The 26,785-nt window shown below is 40.3% G+C and overlaps 1 protein-coding gene across 2 annotated transcripts in view; it reads left to right on the forward strand.

Moving 5' to 3' along the window:
- Window positions 1-25,966, forward strand: part of LOC122999849 (A-kinase anchor protein 7-like) — a 44,012-nt gene extending 18,046 nt beyond the window's left edge. Inside the window, exons 10-11 of one of the 2 annotated variants that reach the window (XM_044377160.1) lie at window positions 17,798-17,830; window positions 22,678-25,966. In XM_044377160.1, coding sequence (XP_044233095.1) covers window positions 17,798-17,830; window positions 22,678-22,892 — 248 coding nt within the window. In that variant the 3' untranslated portion in view covers window positions 22,893-25,966. The remainder of the gene's footprint in view (window positions 1-17,797; window positions 17,831-22,677) is intronic. The other variant, XM_044377161.1, reaches the window with a different exon arrangement.
- The last annotated feature ends 819 nt before the right edge of the window (window positions 25,967-26,785 follow it).

Below are 26,785 nucleotides of genomic sequence, written 5' to 3' on the forward strand. Positions count from 1 at the left end.
CGTTGCTCCATGACCTGTTGGCATTTTATTGAGATAAGGTTGCTCACTTTCGTACAGACTGTGCTGCTCTACTTTTTCCCATATATTGAGTCTTTGGCAGTGCTCGTTATCCAGTCGCCAGCCAATAGTGCCAGATGACGCGATTCGCTAATTTGCATCTAAGTGGGCTAATTTCTCTCTGGAGACATATTGAAACAGGAAACTGCAACACATTGAAGGATTATTGATGCTTGAATGGGAAATACTGTGTAAAAAAAGTGGCAGACACTATCAAGTTTTGTTGGAGATTTGCTCAAAATATATATATACAGTACACTAGAGCGTGGAAAATGCTGTCAGTTTCAACAGTGAAACAGCATTTTGAAAGCATCCTGTTTTCTTATTTGAACTATGAACATGGTTTGTTGTTTGGAGTGTTTTTATACACCTACAGTAGTACAAAAAAGAACATCCAAAGATAAATCTACTCTATTTTTTACTAAAAATACTGAAAAAAAATAACTGGTTTGCCTTTTATGCTGAATATGACAGACATTTCTTTCATTACAGGGGAAAATTGGATTTAAAAAATCAATTATACAAAAATCCAGGGGGAGAAATTGTTTTAAAAACACCATTTGCAGCACAAACACAATTTTTTTTTGAGACTCAGCAACCATTTGCATTTTCTTCCCATTCATCTCTTCACGGTACATAACCAGAGGTATTTTCTGAGCTGTCATCGTTACATGAGGAACTCTATTATTGCTAACAGTGCTGATCTGTGTCTTCTTGCAGCAGGAAACACAACAACATTTGGATCCAAAGGAGCATGAAAACAATAAAAACCAAAATCAGTGAGCCTCAAGTATTTTGAAGGCTCTATCTGGTATTGTTTTAAAGCGTCATCATGAAAAGATTGGCACATCACTACTGGCTTTTGTTCCTAATAATTAATTGTATTGAATAGACTCTGAAATCCCTCCAGCATCTGCCGCTCCCTCCCTCTCCCTTTCACTCTCTCTGCCTCTTCCCTCTAATCATCTAAATTTCTGATTCATTACAAAGACGGCAAGTATCTGAATAAGGCCTTTGTTGCAGCGTTGCATATATGCATCTCACCGCAGAAGCATTGCCAAAGTTTGTTTGGTCATATTAGCATGGCATTTTAACACACTTGAGGTTGAAGTAATTTCATAGCCTGAAAGGCATTTCAGAGCATAATTACACAAATGAATAAAGTGCTCTTTGATGGAAATATTAATGGTAATCCAACAGGAAGGGCAGCTATTCTTAGAAAAAAAATTAAAACCCTCGATTTAAATGTGAGTTGCAACAATAAGAACTCTCTACAGTAGCATTGGTGGGCCTGTTGTCGGGTGTTTTGCTGTCTAAAGCTCCCTTACATTTGAGTTTTTGAGACTTTGACCGCCTCGAGCAAGTTGTTTCACATTGTGCCAGAATCAGACTACATGATATAAGCATAATGACCTGACAGATGTGGGTCATTGAGAACAAAAATGAGCATGACAGTTGTTCATTTTATCTGAAGCAGTGTGTCATATTGGAAGACACAATTCGTTTGCCTTCTCTTGCCCGCTCTGACAACTTCTACAACGTGCTCTGTGACAAATGAGAGCGCAGAATGATCGTCTCTGCCCAACTGTAAAACATGGTGAAGCGAAAGAAGAATGATGTTGATGCAAATGGTGGCACCTCCCTCGTGATTACTTACATACCTGGCACAGGTCAAGAAAGACGACAAGTCTTAACCTGTATTTTTCAAAAGACGAAATTATTTTGTAGTCTGATCCTGGAATTATACTCTTTATGAAACTACTTGATTGAGGCAGTGTGAAGGATTTTTTGGACCATCTGTAGGGTCCTGAAGATGTAGCAAGAAGACCCTGCTGGGGCTTTAGTGACACAAGCACAGTGAAGCATAATAACTTGTTGTATAGATGTAGCACTGAGCTAGTATGTAATCTCATGCTCGTATCTAAATCTGCAATGAGCGCAGCAAAGAATAAGCACCTGAGAACTTAGTGCTTGCAGTAGTGAATGTTAAGAGGATAGAACAGGGGCTGGAGCGAGATTAAGCAGATGAGAAAAGAAAGGACAGAAGGATGGGCCAGAGACGAGAGTGAGAGGGAAAGGAAAACTAAAGCAACAGTGACTGAGCAGATACGAGGATGGAAGGATAAGTGAGGGAGAGATCGAAGAGGATAAAGCAAGGAGCGAGTGAGATTAAACAAGAATGATGAATGAGTATGGAGAGAGAGAGAAAGGAATAACAGAGAGGGACAAAGGAAAGGAGAACAGACTAACAGAAGCAATAGAATTAAATAGAGGAGATAGCAATGATGAGGAGAGCAGTAAGGGTGGCCAGACAGACCACGAGAGAAAATCGAGAGTCTGAATGAAGGTGACATTAAACAGAAGAGAGATTTGAAATCTGATATTAAAAGGAGGCCAAAGGAGGCCGACAAAGGTCAAGCAATGAAGGAGTCAGACGGCTATAGATGGAAAGAAAGAGAGAGGGAATAATAGTAGAGTACAACAACAGACAGAGGAAGATTGGACGGGGGTTTAGAAAGGGAGAATTGTCCCTCTGGTTTTCTGTGTCAGATGTGATGAGAATCAACCCAAACCACCACTACCACCAACCCCCCCTCCCTCAAAAAAATCCATCTGTTTCCATCTGTTTCTCTGTCTGACTTTGCTCTAAACATTTGGAACATTTATTTAGATCTGCTCTGTCAAACATTTTAAGAGAAAATAATTAGCCAGGAAATGTTGAGTTACTTTTGTTGTTAACAAATGAAAAATTAAACCTTGAATAGCAACCAATGGTATGAGGAAACATGATCTATTTGTGTAAATTGTAAGTCTTTATGTTATGTTATGTGCAAAGTAGAAGTTACAACTCAAAAGTGACCATAATTTACTCTTTTCTGATGCAAATGCCACAGTTAAGTTATTAAATAACACAATTAAGAAGGCTATGTAAATAATGCAAACAATCTCTAATGTCTAAGTATTAGAAATCCACAGCACTGAACTGAAACTGCAGTTACAAACTGAACCAGAGAAGCTTTAACAACTTGAACTGCCCGGATGAGCACATAAAAATAACACAGTGCAGTCACGTCCCACCCAGAAAGTAACTAAATGTCAGTTTGTTCATCCGGAGTGTGAGTGAACAATGACGGAGCATGAACACATGTGACAATGCAGTTTTACATTCAAAAAATTGATTTTATACAATAAACCAATGAATAGCATGAAGCTTATAGTGTTCACATTGTGTGTGTGAGACGACAAGCTTTTTAAACCACACATGTCCACACAAAGCTGCAGCAACAACACTTATAATACAAGTGTCATTCCTAGTCGCTATTTTACAAACACACCTGTTGCTGAGCTCCACAAAACTCCCAACAATGGAGCCACCTCACTGTGGACCACAAATCTTAGCCGAGTTAGCTTTGCAGTGAATCCTGCCCGAAATGTGTCATGCATATAAATAATGTTTTTCTTTGCCACTTGGATTAAGTGTGCTTGAATTTGTACGGTGAAAATCCAGCCAAATGGCAGGCTTATTCCCTTTTCAGGCGACAGCCAGAGAAGATCTATATGGAAAATTTACATCTCTGTGACAAACAATTGTCAACCGCACAGAAGTGAGTCCTTTTTCTGACTGAGAAAAAGAAAATAAAAGAAGAACAGGGGAGCATTGAGCAGTTGTTAACGACATTTCGAGGAGTTGATAGCAAGGCCACCAAAACAATGAACACCTATGTGCAGTGGTTTGATTGGGAGTGATTTGTTATACTAGCAATTAAAATGACTTTCATTGTGTATAGTGATGATGGACAGATATAATCCCTGGTTTCATTCGTGTAGATGTGGAGCTGAAACTGAAATACAGGTCATAAGTTTAACATAACTCATGCATGTGCTTGTTGTGCTTTTGCATAATAGTGTGTGCATTATGTGTATGTTAGTATATCCATAGTTAATTATTCATGAGAGTATTGTGATAAAGAGTCAGCCATATCTCTAAAGGAGACTGTAGCTCCTGTTATCTGCACCATGCAGTCATCTTTTTTCCTTTGTGTGCATAACCTGTCTTGTGACTAAGAACTGAGGCACCATGAGTTGACCTTCAGCTGAACAGAGTCAACACTGTTAGTGTTTTCTGTAGCTCTCTCTTTCTTTCTCTCTCTCTCTCTCTCTCTCTCTCTTTCTTTGTATTATGGTGCTTGAATGAAAGTGTATTTAATGTGGCCTTGAGAGGTGCTCACAACTTGCATGTTACAGCATATAATATAAATTTATTCCATGTTAAATAGTCCATAAAATAACAGATGTTTTATAGTTGAACCAGTAGAAAAGCAGTATGTACAGGAGAATTGTAGTATCCAGAAATTACAGTATGTTTATTAAAGCCTGGCCTTGATTTTTGCGTTTGAATGATGATGATAACCTGCTTTCTGTTTACCATTAAAATGAACAAATCACTTAGATTATGTCTGTGTGCATGCAAAGATGACATGTGTGTTCACGTGCACGTACAGGTTTTATACAGCATAACTGATACTCAATAGTAATTGGGCCTCATCAATAACAACACTTAAGCCCCTCCGATAGCAGTCATCACAGCTGCATGTCCGTGTGTATGTGTGAACGAGCAAAGCGTTTTGTGTGTGAAGTGGCAGCTGTGAGCTGAATGCTGCTGTTTGAGACAGGACAACAATCACACCACTGTGTACTCATGCAGCTGAGCTTAGTGCATAATGCAGCACAATGTATGTGGTTTAGTTGTGTGTGTGTGTGTGTGTGTTTGCTTTTACATTTCCCCTGCTATCCACGCGCACATCCCCTTACCCCTTGTTTATAATCCTTCATTAATCCTGCAGAGTAGAGTAGAGAGATGTGTTTTTAATTAGGCCTCCTCTCTGTAGGGTTGTACACATGCAGCTACCAAAAAAGCATCCTTGGTACTGGTAGAGACTCATTGTTTTACTCAAGGGCTCATCAGCAGAGCTGCTGAAGAGGACCGGGGAGAGGGCTTGAACCAAGGCCCTCTGGTTGAAAAGCAGTGCCTCTAATCACCTTCTTACCTGCATCCTCATCATTTCATGCAGCGCTACACGTTCACCCATGCAGTGGTGGCCTAAAGGTTAGAGAAGTGAGCTTGTAACCGGAGGGTCACCCGTTCAATTTCCCTGACTGACAGGATGATATGGGTGGGGAAAGTGAAGAAGCAGCGCTTGCCCCTCCCTCATTAGCAAGGTGCTTAACCTCAACTGCTTCAGTGGCCACTGAGCAGCTCCAGATTATCTTTTTAAATGTACAAACACAGCTTTTTTATGCCTTGAATATGGCCAAATGTGATTTCCTTTACAAAATGCGCTTGATAATTCATTCGAATGACGAATAGTGCTTGTACGTTTAACAAAGTCGACGATGTATTAGACCAGTCTTGACCTTGTGGTGACCAGCTTGCCCTCGGGAAATGCTAACAAGGTTGCTGGCAGTTGCAGAGCACAGGTTGAGGGATGTGCTTAAGTAACTTTTTAGAATAATTGGTACTTCTAAGTGTAGTTTTAATGCAGCATCCTTTTCACTCTTACTCAAGTACGTTTCCAAGAAAAATTCTGCTCCTTTCTCTTTTCTGTCCTGTAAAACTCAGCTACACTGCTTTTGTTGCTTTTTTAGTAATCTAATGGTCTGTTTTAGCTTTCTGTTGTCATACTGTGACTCAGTTTCGCCAATTGTAGAATCAATGCAACAGCAGGAGATGGAAAAAGCAAAACTTTTTTATGCCTCCGGATGGCCGGAAACCAAAAAGTCAAAGGTCAACTTCACTGTGACATCGTAATGTTCTGCAAAAACATTTTTCTGGCCATTATCCAGCATCATAACTCAGGAACAGGAGGACAGAAGGGGAGATTGTGACCATATTTCACATTTGGTCGGATACTGAATCGGTGACACTTATCTTGGGTTCCCACCTTGAAACTCTGGTGATTGTATTGATCTTCTGTGCTGCCGGGTTGAAGATGTGTGTGAAGCTTCCACGTTTTAGAATTTGTAGCCTCATTTGTAGCTTTGCAGCAACATCCATATCTGAATCATTGTCTACTGTCATGGCTGCAACTTTGTGTTCGATCAAAATCATCTTTATTGGCCAAACATGTGAACACATACGAGGAAAATACACTTAATACCTTTATTAAATTCCTTCAAAGTCTTCACTACAAATATTATGAGTCTGGACAGACATGGGTGTAAACTGCAACTTGACAGGTTGGCGGAGGCGTATAATTGCGAGGCTTTATTTCTAGTTTTGCCTTTTCTTTTGTCAGAATACAGTTTACAACCATCTTTTGCAAATCGTGCAGCCAGACGATACTGAACTCCGACTGTGAGCGCTTGTTTGGGGTCATTACATCTGAGTGTAGTGCTGATGCTGAGCTGAGAGAGCAAGAAAGTCTGGTCAGCTACTCATTATGCAAATACAGTATTCAGGTGATACTACCAACACTGCATCAATTGAGGCATGGTAATACATAAAAACAATGATGAAACTGAGAAAACCCAACCAGGAAACCAATGTGGTCACTTATGGGCTTATGTAGATGTTTACTCACTCATAACACTTTGCTGTTCCAGTGTTTTACGAAAGTGTCATGAGGCCTGTTGGTCAGGTGATGTAGCCCGACCAAATAAAGATCAACAAATGAATGATATCTGCCAGATAGATAGAAAGATGAAAGTCTGCACACTGTAGCTCCCTTCGATTCAGTTTAATAGACATCCACTAGACGTTTCTTTTTGTGCATTGTTTCTTTGGTCCAGCACCTGTTTGAAGTTCTAGCGTCTATTACAATTTTTGATATCTGCCAGGTATCAGCCCTGACTCTGATCCTGCTGTTCCACTTGGGAATTCCTCTATCAAAGGCAAGACTACATTTAGCAAAGGATGAGCTATCAACAGATAATAGAAACTATCAAATGAATAATTCTCTGAATACACTTACAATTATTTGCGTTCTAACTGCTAATTATTTTCATTAACGATTAACCATTTAGTCTGTAAAATGAACAAAAATGTGTGATGTCTTCAGTTGTATGTTTTGTCTGTCAAAAAGTTAAAATTGAAAAGATATATATGCACCGTAGTTTATTAGGATATAAAAACCTTACCTTGTTTGGCATTTTGGTTTGCTAAGTGATTTAAATGATTTTCAAAGTTAAATTTATTAAGTTATTTTCAGTTTGAATAATAAAAGTAATCAAATAATCATTTCGTCATTATAAATAACTTATACAACATACATTTTTAGGCATAATTACTTTTATTTCCAAGCTACAAACAATCAAAAACTACAGTCACATAGTTAGGAGAGTATTAGTCAGTTTCTATTATCCATTATATCTGCTGCATTTTCTTGAATGACTGTAACATTGAAGATAATGTGAAATACATTGAATATAAATGTTAAACTTCTCATAATCTCCTTATGTCTCCATAATTCCTCATCCTGAGATGTTCATCTTCACACCTGACCATCGCCTCTACCATAATCTTTGCTCAACCCTGTGTTTGACCTATTTGTACAAATGAATTTAATCAATTTTTTTCTTTTCTCTCGGGAATATTTTACCCCCCACAAAATACCATCACATGTCTCATAAATAACACAGATACATGCAGTAGCAGGCAGCAGCTCCCGGCTATTCAACAACCATTATTCAAGCTACAGTGACGAGGGGAGGTGGAGCTTGCAGCCCCCCTCCCCCTCCACACAAACACACACACACACTCACATACACACACACACACACACACACACTAGTGTCTGCGGTCTCCTTGTATACACCGCTCCCTTTTCCTCTTCCACACACTTTCCACACTCTTGAGCGTACTCGGTCTGTCTCTTTCGTAAATACACACTTAATCAAGCTTGCTCGCACAATACACCCCTCCTCCTCCTCCTCCTCCTCCTCCTCCTCCTCTGTCCCCTTTCAGTCACACTCATATAAACACACACGCTTTGTATCTTATGCACACACATACCCCTCCTCTGCTTTCCCCACTTCACACACTAATTTGTATTTTTATTAAAAACTACACTCTTTTTGCCTTTTTGTCTCCTACACACACACACACACCAGCTCTCCCGTTTCCTCTCTCTCTCTTGCTTTCTCTCTCTCTCTCTCCCTGATACACACACGCACACACCCCTCCTCCCTGTCAGTGCAAAGTAGAGCGAGAGCAAGGAGCCACTCGTTCATTTTTTTTCATCGTCTGCCGCCTTACCCCGGCTTCTTCGGGCTGCATGCAGGGAAAGGGAGGGTTTTATTTTTTTTTATTGCCTCCATCCTCGCCGATCCGCCTGTCCTTCTAGGGAGGAGAAAGAGTGACACAAACGGGGAGACAAGAGAAAGAGTGGGAGAGACAGAAGCAGGACTCTCTCGCTCCATCTGTCTGTCTTAGAACAAGGGGCAGAGAGGAAAAAAAGGGGGGAACAACAGGGAAGAGGGGGAACAGGAGGAGAGGGAAGGAGGCGCCATGGGTCAGCTGTGCTGCTTTCCTTTCTCCCAAGCCGAGGAGAAAATCAGTAAGTGTCTCCATGCGTGGGTGTGTGTTGTTGGAGAAGCGAATCGGATTGATGTACTCAGTGGTGCTGTCTGTCGGGAGGATCTGTATGCATGCAGTGTTCGATTATACGTGTGTGTGTGTGTGTGCCTTCTGTCAGTGTGTGTGCACAACTACATCCGTGACTGTGTGTCGCACTAGATGGACGATAAGTGTTTGTATGTGTGTGACAGTGTGATCAGTGAGTTGTCTTTGTGTGCAGCTCATTATTGTATATGTGGTTACATTTGTAGAGTATCAGTCGAGGTCAGCTGAATTCCAGCTGTGTAATTCAGCTCTCATTGCTTAACTGATCATCTTTGAGGTGATGCATAACGTCCGATTCTGAGTACTAAACTTAAAGTTATGTTCTCAACTTGTATTAATTATGTTTGATTGATATCTCACGACACCATACATTATGATTAACAGTTTGATAAAGTAGTAATTTCTTCATTTCGAGTATGTTTGGAGAACCACCTGAAGCGTCTGTCATTAGTTCTCGCTGTGTTGCCTCAGCATTTAAATTGAACAGCCTGAAAGTTAAAGAAGGGTAATGTGAGGCTGTACTTCAGCAAAACAGTTCTTTGTGCTAAATGCTAACATCAGCATGTTGATGTTTATCAGGTGTGATGTTTACCATGTTCACTATCTTAGTTAACATGTTAGCATGCTAACATTTGTTAATTAGCACTAAAAAAAAGTACACCTGAGGCTGAGGGGAGTGTCAGTAGTTTTGTAAATGTTTAGTCATCAACCAAACTATTGTCAGGGGATCACTAAAGTCTTTGGGATTCATCCTCTGGGCACCATGAATGTTTGTCCCAAATTCATTGGCAATCCAGCCAATAGTTGTCAAAGAATGTTACTTTAAAACAAACCTGCCGATGCCACTTGAGGAAAAGTCCGAGGATCACCAAAGTCAATAGGATTCATCCTCTGGGGACTATGAATCTCTGTGCAAAATTTCATGGCAATCCACCTTATAATTGTTTGAATACTTAAGTCCGGACCAAAGACTTACTGACAGACCAACATCGTCATCCTTTGAGCCACAACGCTAGAATGGCTCCACAAGGGCCATGACCATGTGGCACAGATTAGCCCGATACCTCGACCACAACCACAACAACTTTTTTTTTCTGGATGAGAGTTTTTCGAGCAACTGATGTTATCTAACACGTGTTGTTACACAACATCAGCGGTCAGTGAAAGGAACATTGAAACAGATCAATTAAAGACCGAAGGCCCCCAAATTTTCCACAAGATGACAACGATATGGAGTGGAAACTGGCTGCTATGCTTCAGTTCATATAAAATTAAAAGATCTCTGGCAGATAATTACCAATGCAGCTTGTGGTTTGATTACAGCTTTAAGCAGCTATTTGTCTCTCATTGTTCTGTAGCAGCTGTTGCGGGTTCATTTAGATTTTTGGGTGAATGTACAGCTCAGTTTTGATGCTACACTCGCACACACTGGAGTACAACTAATTGCACAACTGTGTTATTATTTGCTACTCTATTATTACAAAGATAAACACAATCTCTTCACCACAGACATGTTTTTTGGGGACAATATAACATTTTTTTAAACATTGTAACTGTATCAGGTTGGCAGGTTGATCCTGTACATGACGTCTGTTGTCTTTAACTGAGCTCAAACGGTTTTATTTAGAGTGTGATATGGATTAGCTGCAGTGAAAGGAAGTCTTCAATCAATAGAGGCAGAATTCAGACTTCTCCCTGTTGTGTTTTGTGGGGAGGAGTAAATTAGATTATTTACTTGTTTGTTCCAGTTTTCATTCTAGCACAAGAAACTGATTTTGATGTAATTTATTGTAGATTCTTAAACTAAGTTGGTTAGATTAATGATTAAACAGTGTTACTAAGTAATAAAATGATCTGATGAATTTGTGGCCTGTGCAGTGGGCGTGGGTGCATGTGTGTGTGTGTGTGTGTTAAAACAGAGATATTAAACCGCCTGCACACACATCACTGTGTGCACTATCTTCCTGCTTCTCTTCCTCCCTCCTGTGTTTTCCCCTATGTGTCCCTCTCTCTCTCTCTGTCTCTTTCTCTCTCTCACCGCTTGCAGCTGCATCGCATCACAGTCGAGCCACCGTGCCCTACTTCTGAGTGGAGAGAGATGGAGGGAGAAGGGGGGAAAGAGTGATGCAGCGAATGAAGACTAACGAGGGGGGGAATGGGCTTTAAAGAGAAACGGTGATATGGAGACAAAGACAAAGGCAAACAGAGGGAGGCGGACAAACAGGGAGAGTGTGTGTGTGTGCGTGTGTGTGTGTGTAGGTCAGATGCTACCCCGTGATGTCACCCTCATGACAGTCGCCCTCGTGAGCGCAGCAAGACCCGAGCGCGTACGTGTGTGTGTGTGTGTGTGTGTGTGTTTGTGTACGCGTGCGAGCAGTGTGTCTGTGTGTGAATTCAACCGTGACCGATACGACATGGTGTCACACAGTGGTGGTAGCAGTCGCTGCAGGTGAAAAACATACACTCACACACCTCTCACAAGAGATATACACAAACACGAACGCACACAGTTGAGCGAATTTCTTCGTATCAAAAGCATTAACTGGTATTTGAGTAAAGATTTTCATACCAGCAATCACAGTGTTTATTGTCCAGCTCAAGAAAAGCTGCTGCTTTCTCGAGGGCATCTTATTATCTTATCATATGATCGTTATTTCCTCCAGCCGTTTGCAACTGATACCTCCGTTAAGGCTGCATAATCCACTACATTTGCCAAATTGAAAATCTTTTAAATCTGCATCTGAGTTTCCGATTTGCCGTAAAATACCTAAACCCTGGGAATGTTCTGGTGGTGTTATGCAAAGATGAATTGTGCAATTCATTCAATTTTAAGTGAGTGCAACTTGACCCCCTGACTTACAGCCGTTCACATTTTTCAAGCTGCTGTTGCATCGCCTGTTTGGCAAAATGCCGTAAAACTTTGTGGGATCACTCGGATATATGTCGATATGTCATTTTAAATTTGGTAGCGATTGCACAATGTGGGCAGGAATTATCACAGTTTATGTCAAGTTGAGTTAACTGTTGATTGGATAGCAGCTGCAGGATTGGTGGAAAATAGTGTTGGCATATCTGTAGTGTAAAGTCATTGTGGCCTGGCCTTTTCAGTATAGTTTAACCTGTTGATTATTTTTAGATTTTTCAATCTATAAGTTCAGAGGGACCAAGGAGACATCTTCTAACAGTCTAACAGTCCAAAAACCCAATTAAATCATAGATAATAAAGAACCATGCAACAAATCTTTATATTTGAAAAGCTGGAACCAGAATAAATACACTGTTTGCTTGATTTAACTACAGTAACCATTAATCAGTTATCAAAATTGTGGCTGACTGATGGTTCATTGACTAATCAGATAATTCAGTTGTTTTAGCTCCATCGCTTTCACAGTTGAGGTGTGAAAAGTGCTTTTTAAATGGCCACACGGAGGTGCGATCTGCATCAAAAACTAACCAGCTCTTCCTCCTTTTTTCCCTCCTTTGCACCATATTTCATTGAAATATGTAGAGCAGTTTTTAAGATTTCCTAGTATGGGACAAATGTAACATTATAATCATTCAGTTTCGTCATAAAGCTACATAAAGTGACTAAATTGTGCTGTAATGAGCAGCTGTCTTTTCACTGCCTCACTGCTGCTCTTTAAGAGGTCTTAATTGTTTATTTCCACCTCTCTCTCTCTCTCTGCTTGTTAAGCACTCCTCATATTTCCTCACTCAGTAGGTTCACAGTCGACGGAACAAATTTAAAACATTTCACTCAGCGTGTCATGTTGTTGCTCTTTGGGATCTTTAAATGAATATACAACCACTGGTATAGTAATGACTTAACCTTTATTTACACTGTTCCATCTTCATTAATTCTCCTCGTCCGACAACAGTTACGTAGAAGCAGCTTCACCCCTCGCAGAGTGACACGGCTTCCTCAGGAACAAGTGATTGGAGGCAGCTCTGCCTCCAGTTGCAGCTGTTCACCTGCATTGATAGAGTAACAAAAGAGCAGAAATGACCTTAATCAGACAGGATGACTGTTTTCCTTTTAGCTGTCAAGGTTTGCACAACTGTGGTATTTGTGAGAGATTCACAAAAAAACACAGACAAAAGGGAGAGAGTGATGCACCATGGGAGAGAGAGAGAGAGAGAGAACGCTGGTGAAGAGACGAGGAGGGAGCAGAGAGAGAGGGGAAGAGATGCGTTCAGGGCTGCTTAATTCATCCTTTTTTTTTTCTTTCTCCCATTCAGCTCTCTCTGCCAAGTTTCCTTCTTTCATTCTGCTGCATCTGTGTGTCAACTCTTCCTGATTGCATTTCCATGCTATTTCAGTGTTAAGAAATGCAAAAACATTGAAATATTCCCTTTTTTTTTGTTTTGTTCACGCTCTAAAATCCCTGCCTTGCGTTTGAGTCTGTAAGTGTGAGTCTGACAGCCGATGACAGCTCTGCAAGCTGGGTCGGCGAGTTGATAAAAGCTGCCCCCCCCCTGAACACTGACTGACCGCTTCAACCCCAAATCAGGTCCTGACACAAAGGAGGGAGGCACAGCTGAGCTTAAATTACAACACACATGGCCCCTGAAGCTTATCCAGGGGGGAATAAAGGGACTTAAGGTTTGTTCTGCGAAAACAAATTGAAACTGTTCAGCGTCTGCTTTTTTTTTAAAGATACAATCAATACAAGATGTTCACTTCTTAAATGCTTTGTGTTCCCAGTGTTTGATTGTGCCAAGGTGTGTTGGGTTGAGAGTCTCTGTTGCTCTTCAAACATATTCTGAAAACCTGGCTGGACACTGTGTGAGCTAGACAAAGCCAGTGCTGGTTCTAAAGGTATCCAGCGTATACTAAAGCCGCAGTGGGTAAAATGAATGTATTTAAGTGATAAACGCCTCTCAGTTAGATGTCAAATACGAGGAGCGGACACAGGGGTGAAGCTAAGAGGGAGAGGCATTTTGATTTGCTTTGATTTCCTGAAGTGATTAAGAGATGAAAACAACACTCCATCACAGTTAGTCGCAGTGGGGCTGTGCCAAGCTGATACAGCCAAGTCACGGCTTGTTAAGTTATTGCGAGTTAGCTAACAGACTACTGTAGGCTGTGATCCCTTTGTGTTGTGACACCAGGCTAGAGGAGCAAAAAATATGTCACATCAAAGGGTAGTATGTTTTTACAGCGTGTTCATTCACACTAGAAAGGCCGGGCTTTTCATTTGATCTACGGTCAAGAGACGATCACAGACGACACACCTGTCCCACTCCACCGCTTTAATGTCCGTGTCTGCTCTCAGACCGCTAAGCTAAGTGTTAAAATACAAAGAAAAAAGTTGCAATAATATTTGTCCTACAATGTAAAAAAAAAAAATTGTTCTCGTCTGCACTCTTTTTCTGGACAAATGTTTTATCTTTTTTCCCAACATGGTGGGTGTTTGATGTTTGTCATCCCCCCCCTCCCCGTCTTCATCATCCTCATCATATCACTTCAAAGGCACAAGTGTGCTTTGATGGGTTTTATGCCCTTCACTGTCTCTATGGAGGAATTTGGCAGGGAAATTGTTGATCAGTGCACCGGTGGCAAAGAGGCTCCAACATCCTGTCAAAAAATAGAATTATTTTCATCTTTGTGGAATTTAAAAAATGCAGGACACGTTTTAGGACCTTTTGTCGGAAAGTGAGCTGCGGAATTTTAGCTCTTGATATTGTTTGTTTCGCACACATTAAATTCATTCAGTTATGGGTCTAATGCCTTTCTCAAAGGCAGTTTGAGGAGGACAGTTAGCTGTGCAGGTCTGTCAGACATCCTCCATTCTGAGGATCACAGCTTAAGTTTATTGATTTTTACTCTCCACCTCTAGTCTAATGTTTGATTAACTGGATTAAACTCCATTGACTTTATGGTGTCCTGATGTTATTCAGCATGTAATTAGGCAGCGTGTTTGCGGTTGCATCTAAACATTACATAAGCTCATTTGTCTACTTTAATAAGTCCAAAAGGCATTCATCCATGTAAATTATATACACGTTGGTTTTCCTTTTCTCCATGAGGTTGGTTCCTATAAGCTATCCTAATACAGTGTGAATATAAACGTGTCGAGCTAGACTGCAGTCAGTATCTCGTGTCTGAGAGTCTCTGGTATTTCCTCAGGAAACCGCCCCACCATCAGGGCTCTATACCCCCACCTACCCCGCAGTTCCGCAGCCCCTACATACCCCCACTTTCTTCGTCTTATGCTTCTTTTTTTGAGCCTCCCTCTCTGTCCTCAGATGCACCCTCTCCCTTTTTTTTTTCCCGTTTTTCCCCCCCGAACCTCCGTTACGGTGGTCTGCATGTTGCGCAAATAAATGTGCTCGCCCCTCTCTTCCTCACATCACGTACTGTACTGTACTGTAGTCTTCCTCCTCCTTTTAATCCCCCCCCCCCCCCCCCCCCCCCGCTTCTTCTCCTCTTCATCTGCCTTTTGCTTTTTCTTATGCTTTATCCTCTTACCAGAGATGGCTGCATTAATTTTCTGCCTAAACCCCTGATAGAGCTTCCAGGAAATCAGTTCATTTGGAGTAAAAGGAAATTAGTCATTGCAACAGATTATTAGGCTGTATCTAAGCATAATCAGTTGGCCGGCTATATCCAGTAAATTTGATTTAGATTCTTAAGGGATTATTATGAGTCCTTTTGATACTGCACATTGATGGATGCTTGTGTATGGGTCACATACCCATCAGAGAGCAAGTATTATAAGAGGCTGGCTGAAACATTTTGGCAGACTTCAGCAGAATGTCAGATCTGATCCAACCAGGAAGTGGACAACATTAGTTATCTGGAGGCAGGAATTGCTTAAGAACAAGTTAAATAAGTGTGTAAGGGAGTTTGAAGTAATAGTGTTAAAAGGTTTCTCACACAGCACAGAATAAATCAGAGCAGAGCAGCGGTCAGGAGAAGACAGCCGAGCCAAACCGAGCGGAGCGGAGCAGCGACGCCGGGAATGAAATAAAACTAAAGCAGACGCACAGTAGTTGTCACTTGATGTTTTACAGACTCACAGCTCGCTGACAGTATTCAGTCACAGTCATGAACACAGCATCTGCGCACCAACAACCGTTATGCCCTCCGAGTGACTATAAAACAGGACCGATTCAAGACAGAGGAAGAAAGGGTGTTAGAGAAGGGGAAGGAGAAAATAACAAGACCAAGAGAGGCACATGCTAAATGCAAACATCACATAACTCACAGTGACAATGCTAACATGGTGATGTTTAGCAGGTATTAGTCTTAGTTTTGCATGTTAGCCTGCTAACCTTTGCTAATTAACAGAAAGTACAGCTGACACTGATAGAAATGTGATTCATTTTTGTGACTTTTCTTTAATAGTTTCTGATGTTTTATAGACCGAAACTAATAGATAAATTGAGAAATCCGAAGATTAATCGGTAAGGAAAATAAACGCTAGTGGCAGCTCTAGTTGTCATTCCAACAGCCACACCGCTAGTGTGGCTAAATGTCTGGAGGGTCTTGATGAAGACGGAGGCACAAACAGAGCAAAGAAAACCTGGCATGCTATTGCTGTCAGACACAAGCAGCATATCCTTGACTAAGCTCATTTCCACTATTGGTTTAACTAGAATTAACTACTTGGCTTGGCTTGTACTATATCAGCTGAGAGGGTTAGTTTGGCTGTATATGAATTAAGGAGGCAGAGACGGGAGTTAAATGAGATGCATACTTAGAAAGAAATTCAGCTCATTTCTTTTTGTCATTCATCAAATTTTAATGTTGTAGGTTCTTGGATAACTCAAGCCAAAAACACAGTCAACAAATTAGGGCAGTTAATCATGAAAGAGAGACACGCAGCGAGGCAAAGCAGAAAACATAACAGATTCATAGAGAGAGAGGGAGAGAGACTAAAAGGTTGAGGGAGATGAAACAAGTCAAACAGATGTGCGAGAAGAGGCCACTTAAAGACAAGAGCGAGTGAAGCCTGCCAAAAAAAGATGGAAGTCAGTACAACCTCCCGTGTTGTTAAAAGTTGAAGTGCCTGTCTGGTTCTCATCCCGTCACCATGACAACAACAGCCAGCAAAAAAAAAAAAAAGGTGGAGTGGGAAAAAAGGTTGAGATAAAGAGAGAGAGATGTTTGGAAAGACAGAAAGATGGAGGGAGTATGACAGGGAGGAGGCAGAAAGATTAAGGGAGTAGAGGTGGAAGGATGCACAGTAAGCTGCAAGAATTTGTCAGTACACTGTGTGAGAAAGTGTGTGTGAGATACTGTTGGACGTGTGTGTGTGTGTGTGTGTGAGACAGATATTCTTGTGTCTGTCAGCCTCGTTGTTGTGGAATCTTCCTATCCACCATGTGAAAGGCTTATCAGTGACTCTCTTAAAGTGTATGTATGTGTGTGTGTATGTGGGTACATAGGGCAGCTTTATAGCCACCATAAAGACCTTTATTTTGTCAGGTCAGGATTGAATAGACTAATAGACAAACTATTTCTCACACACACACCTCTTTAAAAGATAACAACATAAAACAGACCTTTGACAAGCAAGCAGAAGTCCATTTTTTTGCAGTTTTCAAGCTAATATTTGCTGGGTAAATGTCCACGAAAGCGGGAACTCTTGTCACTAATCTTCCCACGTTACAGTCATCCAGCGAATTCATTTTCTTAAGTGCTGCCTCGTCTGAAACGCTCTCAGAAAATTGTTTGCTTTTCTACCGCACTCATTTTTTATTAAAAGCATTTTTACAATATGCAGTCTTGTGTAATAAATTATGCTCTGGTGTTGGGCTTCCTTGCCTTGCTCATAACCCCCCAAAAAAGTGCACACCTGCACCCTATTTTTACACCGAAGTGTCTCGCAGCTTTTGGCAGTATGACAGTCAGCCGCTCCGGATAACAAAATTTCCTCATAATTTTCCTGCATCCATTTTAGTCCTGTAGCCAAGGGGTCCAGACCTAATCTTTAAAATCACTGCTGCTTTTCGCCAAAAGTATCTCCCTTGTGTTAACAGACAAAGAGGCTTTTATGACTGCGCTGCTACGTGAGAGTATGAAATCCACGGGACATTATAAATCCCACTTTTTTTTTTTTTATATGTTTGTGTGTCTTTATTTAATATTTGCTGTTTGTGCTTGTGTTGCAGATTTGACTCCACTCCGTGCCAAACGTAAACCAAGTATGTGTCCTCCTCGTATCACGTGTTGACAATGAGACTCGGGAAGTTTAATTTAAAACCCAATCTATTCCTGATTACACGCTGAAATTGCATGAAATCTGATGTAATCGCTCAGAACAATCAAATCCATGCTGATCAATGATGTAATTACTTCCTACAACTTCTGAACTACCATTGATTGTATTGAAAGATTACATAATCTGAACGCCTTCTTCTTCGAGACCTTATCTGAGGTGTTACTCACCTCGAGCATTATGTAAGTCATTATCATTATTTTATTGCTTTGATTCCATTACAACTGATGCGATACAACAATCGGAGTCCTAACTGATAAAACGGTATCTACCCGTATTTCCTCTCAACTGAGGCTGTTTTCATCCCTCATCTGTTTAAATCTAGTTAACCAAAATGGAAAGGTCTCTGGTTTAGGGCATTAGGGCAGGAAGTGATTAAGTCGACTGTCCATCCACCGTGCAGTCTTGCCTTTATGGTCTCATGTGAGCGAGCACCCCCCCCCCCCCCCCCCCAGTGCCGTATTTTTCCTCGAGCAAAGCAGGCTTTAAGGGCGCTCTTCTGTAGCTGAGCCTGTTCTCTGACCTCTGATGTGGCACAAATACAAGAATTTACTTGGAGAAATCAATAGTGTCACATTATCATTTTTAGTTTTATAAGAAACTAAATCCAGGAGCCTGGGTCTGCAACCCGAAACATTTTGAATGCAGCACCAGTAATATTTGTTTATTAGGGACATTCTTCTCTTTGTGCTGTAAAAACTTCCTCCAATGAGTTATGTGTTAATAAAGTACTAAATCATACAAACAGCGTCGAACCCTTTAGTGACTGCTGGACTTGTGATGAGTTCAGCATACATACAGCTGAGTATAAAACCATGTAAAGCTGCAGATTTCTTTTACAATACCTAAAGTATCAACACTTCCTAAAGTCTTGCTTTTAATATCAAGGATTGATATTAAAAAAAATGTCTTCCGTCTCATGTTAGATCACGTTGTAGGCACATGACGCTGCACTCTTCTTCCTTCTCTGCTGCTGCTGCTGTTGTGTGCCTGCATGCAGCTATGATCTCGTGAGTTCAGAGAATACAAACAATAAAGATACAGTTATACACCACTGAAACTTTCCTGCGTAGGAACTTGAACACGATTAAGTAGTTAAGAGAGAATAGTAAAAAATAATGAAGTCAAAAGTCAAAGTAATGTTTGGCAAATCACTCAGCAGTAATGAAAAATGTGTTCAGAATACATTAACCTCCAAAATGATGCCAGCAGCGCACAAACTGCTCTTCTCTACATGATGCTACATTAGACACTCTTAATAGTAAAAAAGTATCAGTATCAATATCAGTGATTCTGGACCTGGTATTACTTGATTTTGCATGTGAGCCAAATTTTGTAGGATACACATTGTGGCAGCATCCCAAGAGATGGCACATTGAGACTGTTATTTGATGTTTGCTTCACATTTTTCTTCTATTGATCATTCAAATTGTCAAAAAAGCAGATAAAGTAATATCAAAATTATAATATAGTTCTGTGAGACCAACAGTTGTAATCAGCTGGCAGTCACACCGAACTGGACTCAATTATTAATAACAAGCTGCAAAGTCAGCATGACCACGATGTCTCACATGTGCTGGGTCCATTTGTGTAATTGTAGAGGTGAGGACTGGTGGAAAAAAATGAGCTCTGAACATGATCTGATCATTACTGCCAGTTCCAGTTACTCTAAAATCGCCAACATAAACACGGACTCCACATACTAGTGTCTACAGTTTACCGAGAAATAGAATAAATTGAGTCAGCCGCAGTCCTGAGGGTAAAAATATCTTATCAAACAGCGGTCAAAGGTGAGAGTCACTCAGACTGACAGGCAGGCCGCAGATAATCAAATAGCATCTCGGTATAACAGCAGCAGGGCTTCTCAGAAAACACAACTCAATAAACCGTGAGTTAGATGTACTACAACAGTACAACACGCTGGGTTTAAATCAGTTTAGCAAAAGATAAAGTGATGCTGATGTGAGCACATGGTGACCGCGATTGGATGAATGAAGAGTATACATATGCAGCCCGGTGTGACCAATCCTGGTTTCTGTGTGGCATGCTGTGAGCAGGCTGGATATTTGGCATGAATAACATGAATACATAATGCCTGTTGTCAACAGAACAATCTGGTAGCGGTGGTGAAACGTTGCGGTGATACATACTCGTGACAGGGACTGTCAACCCAGCAGAACGCCTAGACGATGAAAGGGGAATCAAGTCGACACAGATTGTAGCCGTACTGATGACATACTGTATGTCGCACATACTTTTTTTAAGTGGAAGGGGACTTAAAGAGTTCTTCTCCTGCGTCCACCCACACCTCCCTCAATCTGCATATATCAAGAGGAGGAGGACGAAGGAGAAGTGAATAACTATGACTCATGAGCTAACGGGCAAGTGCAGGTTGATATGAGCGGCGGGGTTAGCTAGTCGCCCCAAATCACATTTAATTGTAATAATTTATGTATACGCCCCCGATTTTCAATACGAGTCATCAAAAATACTATAACATGTAACAGAATGAGAAGAAAATCTAAAAATACTCAGATTTTTTTGTTAAAATGGATCTTGTAACAAGAGGTAACTGAACAAATAACACAGGGACACAGTATTAGAAATTAGAAAATGTATTTTTCACTGTTTTTTTAAGGAAAAAAGTTAATATGTAAAAAAAAAAAAAAACCCAAAAAAACTGATAAACAAAACCACAAAATAAAATGGAAAAACAGGAAGTGACACAGGGTTTGATTCTGACCACAGCAAAACCTTTATCATCCTCCCTCTCTGTCTCACTCCTACTGTATCTGCTGCCTCCCTGTATAATGAATAATAGAGCGCCACGTTACTTTCAGATGTAAACAAACCTATGAGCTCAGCAGGATGTTTGCGGTATGGAAGATGAGGGATTTTGTGCTCGGCCATGGTAATGAAATGTCGAGGTGGCTACAGTGTTTTTTTTTCCAACCGCTGCAGTAATCTTGTGTGTGTCAGACAGACTGGACGGTTGAGTGATTCTATATTACTCTCTCTCCCTCTCTCTGAATGGCTCAGTGTGGGCTGTCTATCTTACTGCCTGCACATCTAACTGTCTTTCTACATGAATTATTGACTTTCTGCCCTACTTTTTTTTTTTTTTTTCTAACTGGCTTTATGTCTGTGTGACTCCCCGTCTATGCCACTGCCATTTTGTCTGTAGCAAAAGTAAAAGAGCTTTGTGTGTCTCCCTCCAGGAGGTAGATTGAATTCAAAATTCATATATAGAGGAGTTGAGAGATGTTGTCTACCTCATCTGTTATTATCAACTAGATAACTGTCACATCTTGTCTATTGCCATCACATCTAATCTATTGTTGCTAGAGTCTGTGATCAGTGAATGAATATCTGCATTTATCAATGTCAGATTAATCATTATTTTCTGTTTTCATCTTGAATGTACTGGAATAAGAATGAAATCAGCCCTGCTATCATATAAAAAAAGACACCCAAACACCACAGGAAGAGGCTTAGAGCTGCAGTCAAATCCACACTGGTCTTTATGTCGTTAAAGGTCACTATAGTTAAGAATTTGAATGTGTCATCCCCGTCGCATACAGCAGAGCACAACCACCCAGGCTGCGCACGAACACAGTGAGAAATCATCGGTTGGATAATAGGGTTTGACTTCAAAATGTATGTATATTGTTGGAAATGGATTATTGTTCCTTTGAAGACAGACTGAAAATTGTACTCATATGTATCGTCTAAGCTCTTGAAAGGAAGTGAAAAGGGCATCAATTCACTGTAACACAACAAAGCTGTACTTTGATTTAAAGCTCCTAAAAGAACAAATTTCCAGCTCATTTTAAAAGACTGTGTCACTAAAGAAGATGTCACTAAAAGCCCCAAATGAATAAATGTACTCAAATGATTAATTAGGTATGATATTAAATGTAGATAATATCTCAGAGTGTTATTCTAGGCTCATATTACTTCATTTACTTTAAAGCTGCTAAAGCAGCTAATCGTTTTCCCTGTGAACAATGGGTCAAATGGTCATGTGTAATGTGAAAGAGGTCACTTGTAATAACAAGCACAGAATTGTCAACAATCCCGCTGTTTCCTGCAGTTTAGCTTGTTTTTTTTGGCTTTATGGCCCATAACTTGACTGCCGCAGCAGGCAGCTGTTTTTCAGCAAAAAGCTCAGATAAACTGACTGTACACTGACCAACATCAAACAGAAGACAAAGTTACTGACTAGCTGGTGAACATTGTGGCGCATTTAACAGCAAAAGAGTCAGATATTTCCCTCGGGAGTCGGTGATGACCAAAACAAAGCTAAAAGGAGATTTGATATTGGGCATGTATTCATCATGTGGTCGGAAACACGACTCCAAATGAATGCTAACGTTTCTCAGTGTTTGCTGAATGTATAAATAAGTTACTGTTTGCTAAAACATTTTATAATGTCAGTGTTGTGTTTACAACTTGTTGCGTTGCCCCCAAGTGGCCAAAAAGTGAATTAATGCAAGTTTAAAGAAGAGATATTGAGAACGTCTAGGCTACTAATCGTGCTAGATCTGATCTCTTGGGTCTCTGGTTGTTTTTGGAAGGTTTTTGTTTTGTTTTGTTACATAAACTAACTAGAGGGATTCAAGAAGACTGTGTAGTTCTTTATAATGAAAATATAATAAGAAATTTTCACAGAGTTTTCGGTGTGTTGTATTCGTGAGTGATGATGTACAGATGTATCGATGTGTTGAATATGATAATGTATACAATATTTGCTTTTGTGCTTCTTCTACTCAGGTGGGCGTCGCCGGTCTGAGCCCGATGAGGCAGAGCTACTGAGGGTCAGCAAGCGATTGGTCGAAGACGCTGTCAATCGCGCCTTGCAACAATACAAACAGGAAACACTTCAAAATGGGGGCGGGCCTAACGCCACAGCAATGCAGCCCCCCGGAAACACTGAAGCAACAAATACAGACACTACAGCTAATTCCACCACAGACAACAGGAAGTGACATCATCGGACTGAGGCACTGAAGACTGACAAACCAGCCGCCCAGAAAACATCAGCCAGGCCTGGCTAAACCATGAGAAGAGTCAGTAAGCCCTGGGCTCAAAGCCTGAACCAGCCAACCAGTCAGCCCAGTATGCTGACTAGCTAGCCAGTCATGCTAGCTATCTGCCCACCTAACCTAGCTTGACACAGTGCTAGTTAAATAAAAAAAAATGTAGCTTGAGATCAACGCTAGGCGACCATCCCAAATAAGGCCAGCTAGCTAAGCCTGCTAGTTAACCCACAAACTCTGGTATTCGAGGATCCCAGGACACGTCCCTCGGTCCTCACTCAGCTGTGGGTCTGTGTTTGCACGTCAAACCCAGAAAACATATGTGAAGCACTCCTCTAGAGACACACATAGGGTTCACTGTGACCTGTCACTTACAAACTGCCCTTTTAGAGTAACTGATATATAATGTTTTGTAGAGAATTTGATTTACTGTTTGGTTTATCCTCGAGGTAAAAAAACAAAAAAAAGAAAAATGTCCTTTCTCCTTGACTTAGTTGTTTCAGGTGAAGAAAATTCGTACTTCTCTTTGAGCATATGTTTTATTTGGGCAAACCAGCGCTGTCATCATCCACAAAAGATTACTCATCAGATGAAAAGAGCTGGTTTAAATGCCCGAGTCTGAGTCGTGACTGGTTGGATTCTTCAGACTTCAGTATGAACTACAGTGTGTTGGACTCGGTCTGTGTGAATTTTCGTTCTACCGGTTGTTATTTGCAGCGAGTTTGGGTTCAAAGCACTTTCAGTTCATCCACTTCAGGTAACTTCCAGGATTTTATTTAACTTTTTTCATAAGATGTCTGTCTGCATGCCAAACTGCAGTTCTGCCTGTTTTCTACATTTATAGAAAGTGATCTGGCCCCAGCCACGCTTTAAGTATCGTATATTACTGTTGTATTAACCAAGTGTGTCCTATAGAGGCAGCACTGAGACAATCATCAAATTAAGATAAATTCAATTATAAGCTCTGAATTAATTTTTTTGAAATAGATACTAAGTGATACCAGCTTTTTGTTTGGGTCCACAAACACTCACTGGGAGACACCCTGCACATACTGACTGTGCATAAGTTTGGTTTCCCTTTATCACATGACTTTATCTCCACTAATAACACTAACTTTACAAGAGATGTCAGACACTAAATTGGGGATACTAAAAGTATAATAACACTGCTACAATACACTATGAGCTGCCAAGAACGCAGTTTTACTCCATTAATGCCGAAAACTCCATTAACGTCTCATTGAAAACAGATTTTTTCATGACTGGCTGTTTTTGCTGTAAGACACAGGCATTAAATTAATCACTAAGCTTCCTGTCTGATCATGCATAAATGTACTTTAATAATTATTAAGTTTTCCACATAATGTCACTTTTCTTCTGTGAATTGAATTTAAAGCAGCAGCAGCAGCAGACCGCACAGATGATCCATTCATTAATTCTGTGGGTTTTCTGTACAGTCGTCTTAAAGTCTGCAACAGCCTCAGTGTTTATTGGGAGTATTTATGCTGACTAGTTGTACTGTACATGTAAGAGCAGTTAAAGCCAAGCCGACGGCGGACGCTGTCATTCGGATGGTGATGCTGATGTCGGGGAGGTTAACTTAAGACAATCGCTGCTGTCGGCTGAAAACCCTCCGGCTCTTAATTTCAGTGTCTTCCATCTTTTTTTTTTTCTTCTTCTTCCTCTTTTTTTTTTTTTTTTTGTCAAACTTGAAAATGAAATTGGCCTTTTGTGCACTGGGTTTGACCCCACAGCTCATACATCTATTCAAGCCATTCACTAAACACACGGGCATCATTGTGAAATTAAGGGAGATTGTCTGGATTTGTTAAAAAAAAAAAAGTGACTTCCTGAAGATGAGGTTTTCAACTGACAGCAAGATGATGATACAACTGATGAAGGTGATTGGTTTACGCTGAAATTAAATGTTATTTTATCCTTTTTTTTTTTCTTTTTTTTTAAAAACTATTTATTTGCTTTGCTGTTGCAGCAGAATGGCTTCCCTGTTCGAGAAATGAATTTTATGTGAAAAAAAAGTAAACATTAATTTGAAGTAAGAGTAAGAACACTCATTCTGCATTTGAAGGTGAAAAAAAAAGCACAAAATTCTGAATTTCTGTTTTTATTTGTCTTTTTGTTTCGATTTTCAGAGAGCAGGTTAAATATATACAAGCTGTTAAAATCCAATCACCTCTGTACAAAGTGGCCTTCAGTCACTAAGAAACAGTTTGATGTGATTTTTGTTTTCCTGTAAGTGCTCATGGTGACAATGCATAGGTGACATTTTTTTAGCCAACGTGGCTGATTTGAGTGATGATGGCTCATTGTCCTGTGAGATTTTGCCAAAGTCTCTTAAATGTTATCCTGCGGCTAAAGAGTTGGATTCTTGAGTTAAATGTAGAAAAAAAAAAACATCCACCATAAAACAGAATTTATGTTATTTGTGATATAAGTTAAATGAGTTTCTGTGTACATGAACAGAGACACAGAGACTCAGATTTTCAGCCTCATGAGGTTTGTTTCCCTCTAGTGCGAACAGATGTGCTCTCATCCTTGTGAAACCCACTTAAGTGCTGCCACTGTGGGCTCATTGAAATGTCAATAACAAAGGTGAATTCTGTTTTAAGGTGGACTTTGAACATTTTCGTTTTGATCTTTTACTGTCACCGGATCCTTAATCTCCTTAAAATCCCCTTTAATACACAAGTTGTCCTGTTGGCCTGTATGGTTAGTGTGTTCATCTGTCTGTGAGAGAGTGTGTGTATGTGTATGTGTGTGTGAGTGTGAGTTCACACAGTGTGTCTGTGGGATGTTTGATCAGTGGTTCCCCAGAGAAATTCTTGTCTCTATCAATCATGACGACTAGGAGCTGTGTGTGCGTGTGTGTGTGTGTGTCTTTTCTGTTTGTCTTTCCATTGGTCCGTATGTATGTCGGAACGTGTGGCTGCGTTGTTTGTACCGTGTTGTATATCTTGTTCTGCCATGTTTGAACAATAAAACCAGGATATGAGATTCAAAACCAATATCCTTCTCTGTCTCCTGATTCCAGTGCGAGTGTACATGTATGTGCAGATTGTGTGTGTTTATGTGTAGTATATCTATGTTTATATCAAGAAGGACATTATTTTAAGGTTGCTATACATTGCAAAAGATCTTCAACTCAATATTATAAGGCTCATGAAGAAATGTTATTGAACAGTGTCCAACAGGACTGCATTATTATTTGTTATTATGTTTCTCTAAACGTGAAACCTAAATGCCAAACACCAATTATTATGGAAAAGTTTCTTTCTAAAATGTCATATCCATTTTGTGGGGGGAAAGGCAAGACTTTAAATTCATCAGGCGTTATTTAAAAAAGAACTGTTTTATAAGCCTTAACTTCATTGTACAGTATTTGAATGCTGGCAGTGTGAATAATAGCAGTTCAAATTATACATTTCAACATGTTCATCAAGAATTTAAAACCCACTGCTTCTAAAAAAAATCAATAGATGTTAAATTTTTTTAAAAGTCTGATAATATTATATATTTTTTCTTATTTAGATGCAAAAATCCCATGAAAAGACAAAAAACAGCAATGAATTGATCCTACTAACAAGTATTGCCTGTGGTAAAATCCTCTTAACTCCACTATGCCACACCATCATTGTCAATAAACTATGATAAACATATCAGTAACCATAGCGTTGCACTGGGTGACATGTTGCTTTATTACTATGAACATGGGTGTTGTAGTTTATTTGAGTCAATCCCACACACACCTTCCTACTGCCATAAATACTCACCGTTGCACCAAATCTGTGGCTGAAATAGTCCCCCAACAAACGCACTATTTACAC

This window comes from Thunnus albacares, chromosome 16 (genome assembly GCF_914725855.1).
Source record: "Thunnus albacares chromosome 16, fThuAlb1.1, whole genome shotgun sequence".
Lineage (NCBI taxonomy): Eukaryota > Metazoa > Chordata > Actinopteri > Scombriformes > Scombridae > Thunnus > Thunnus albacares.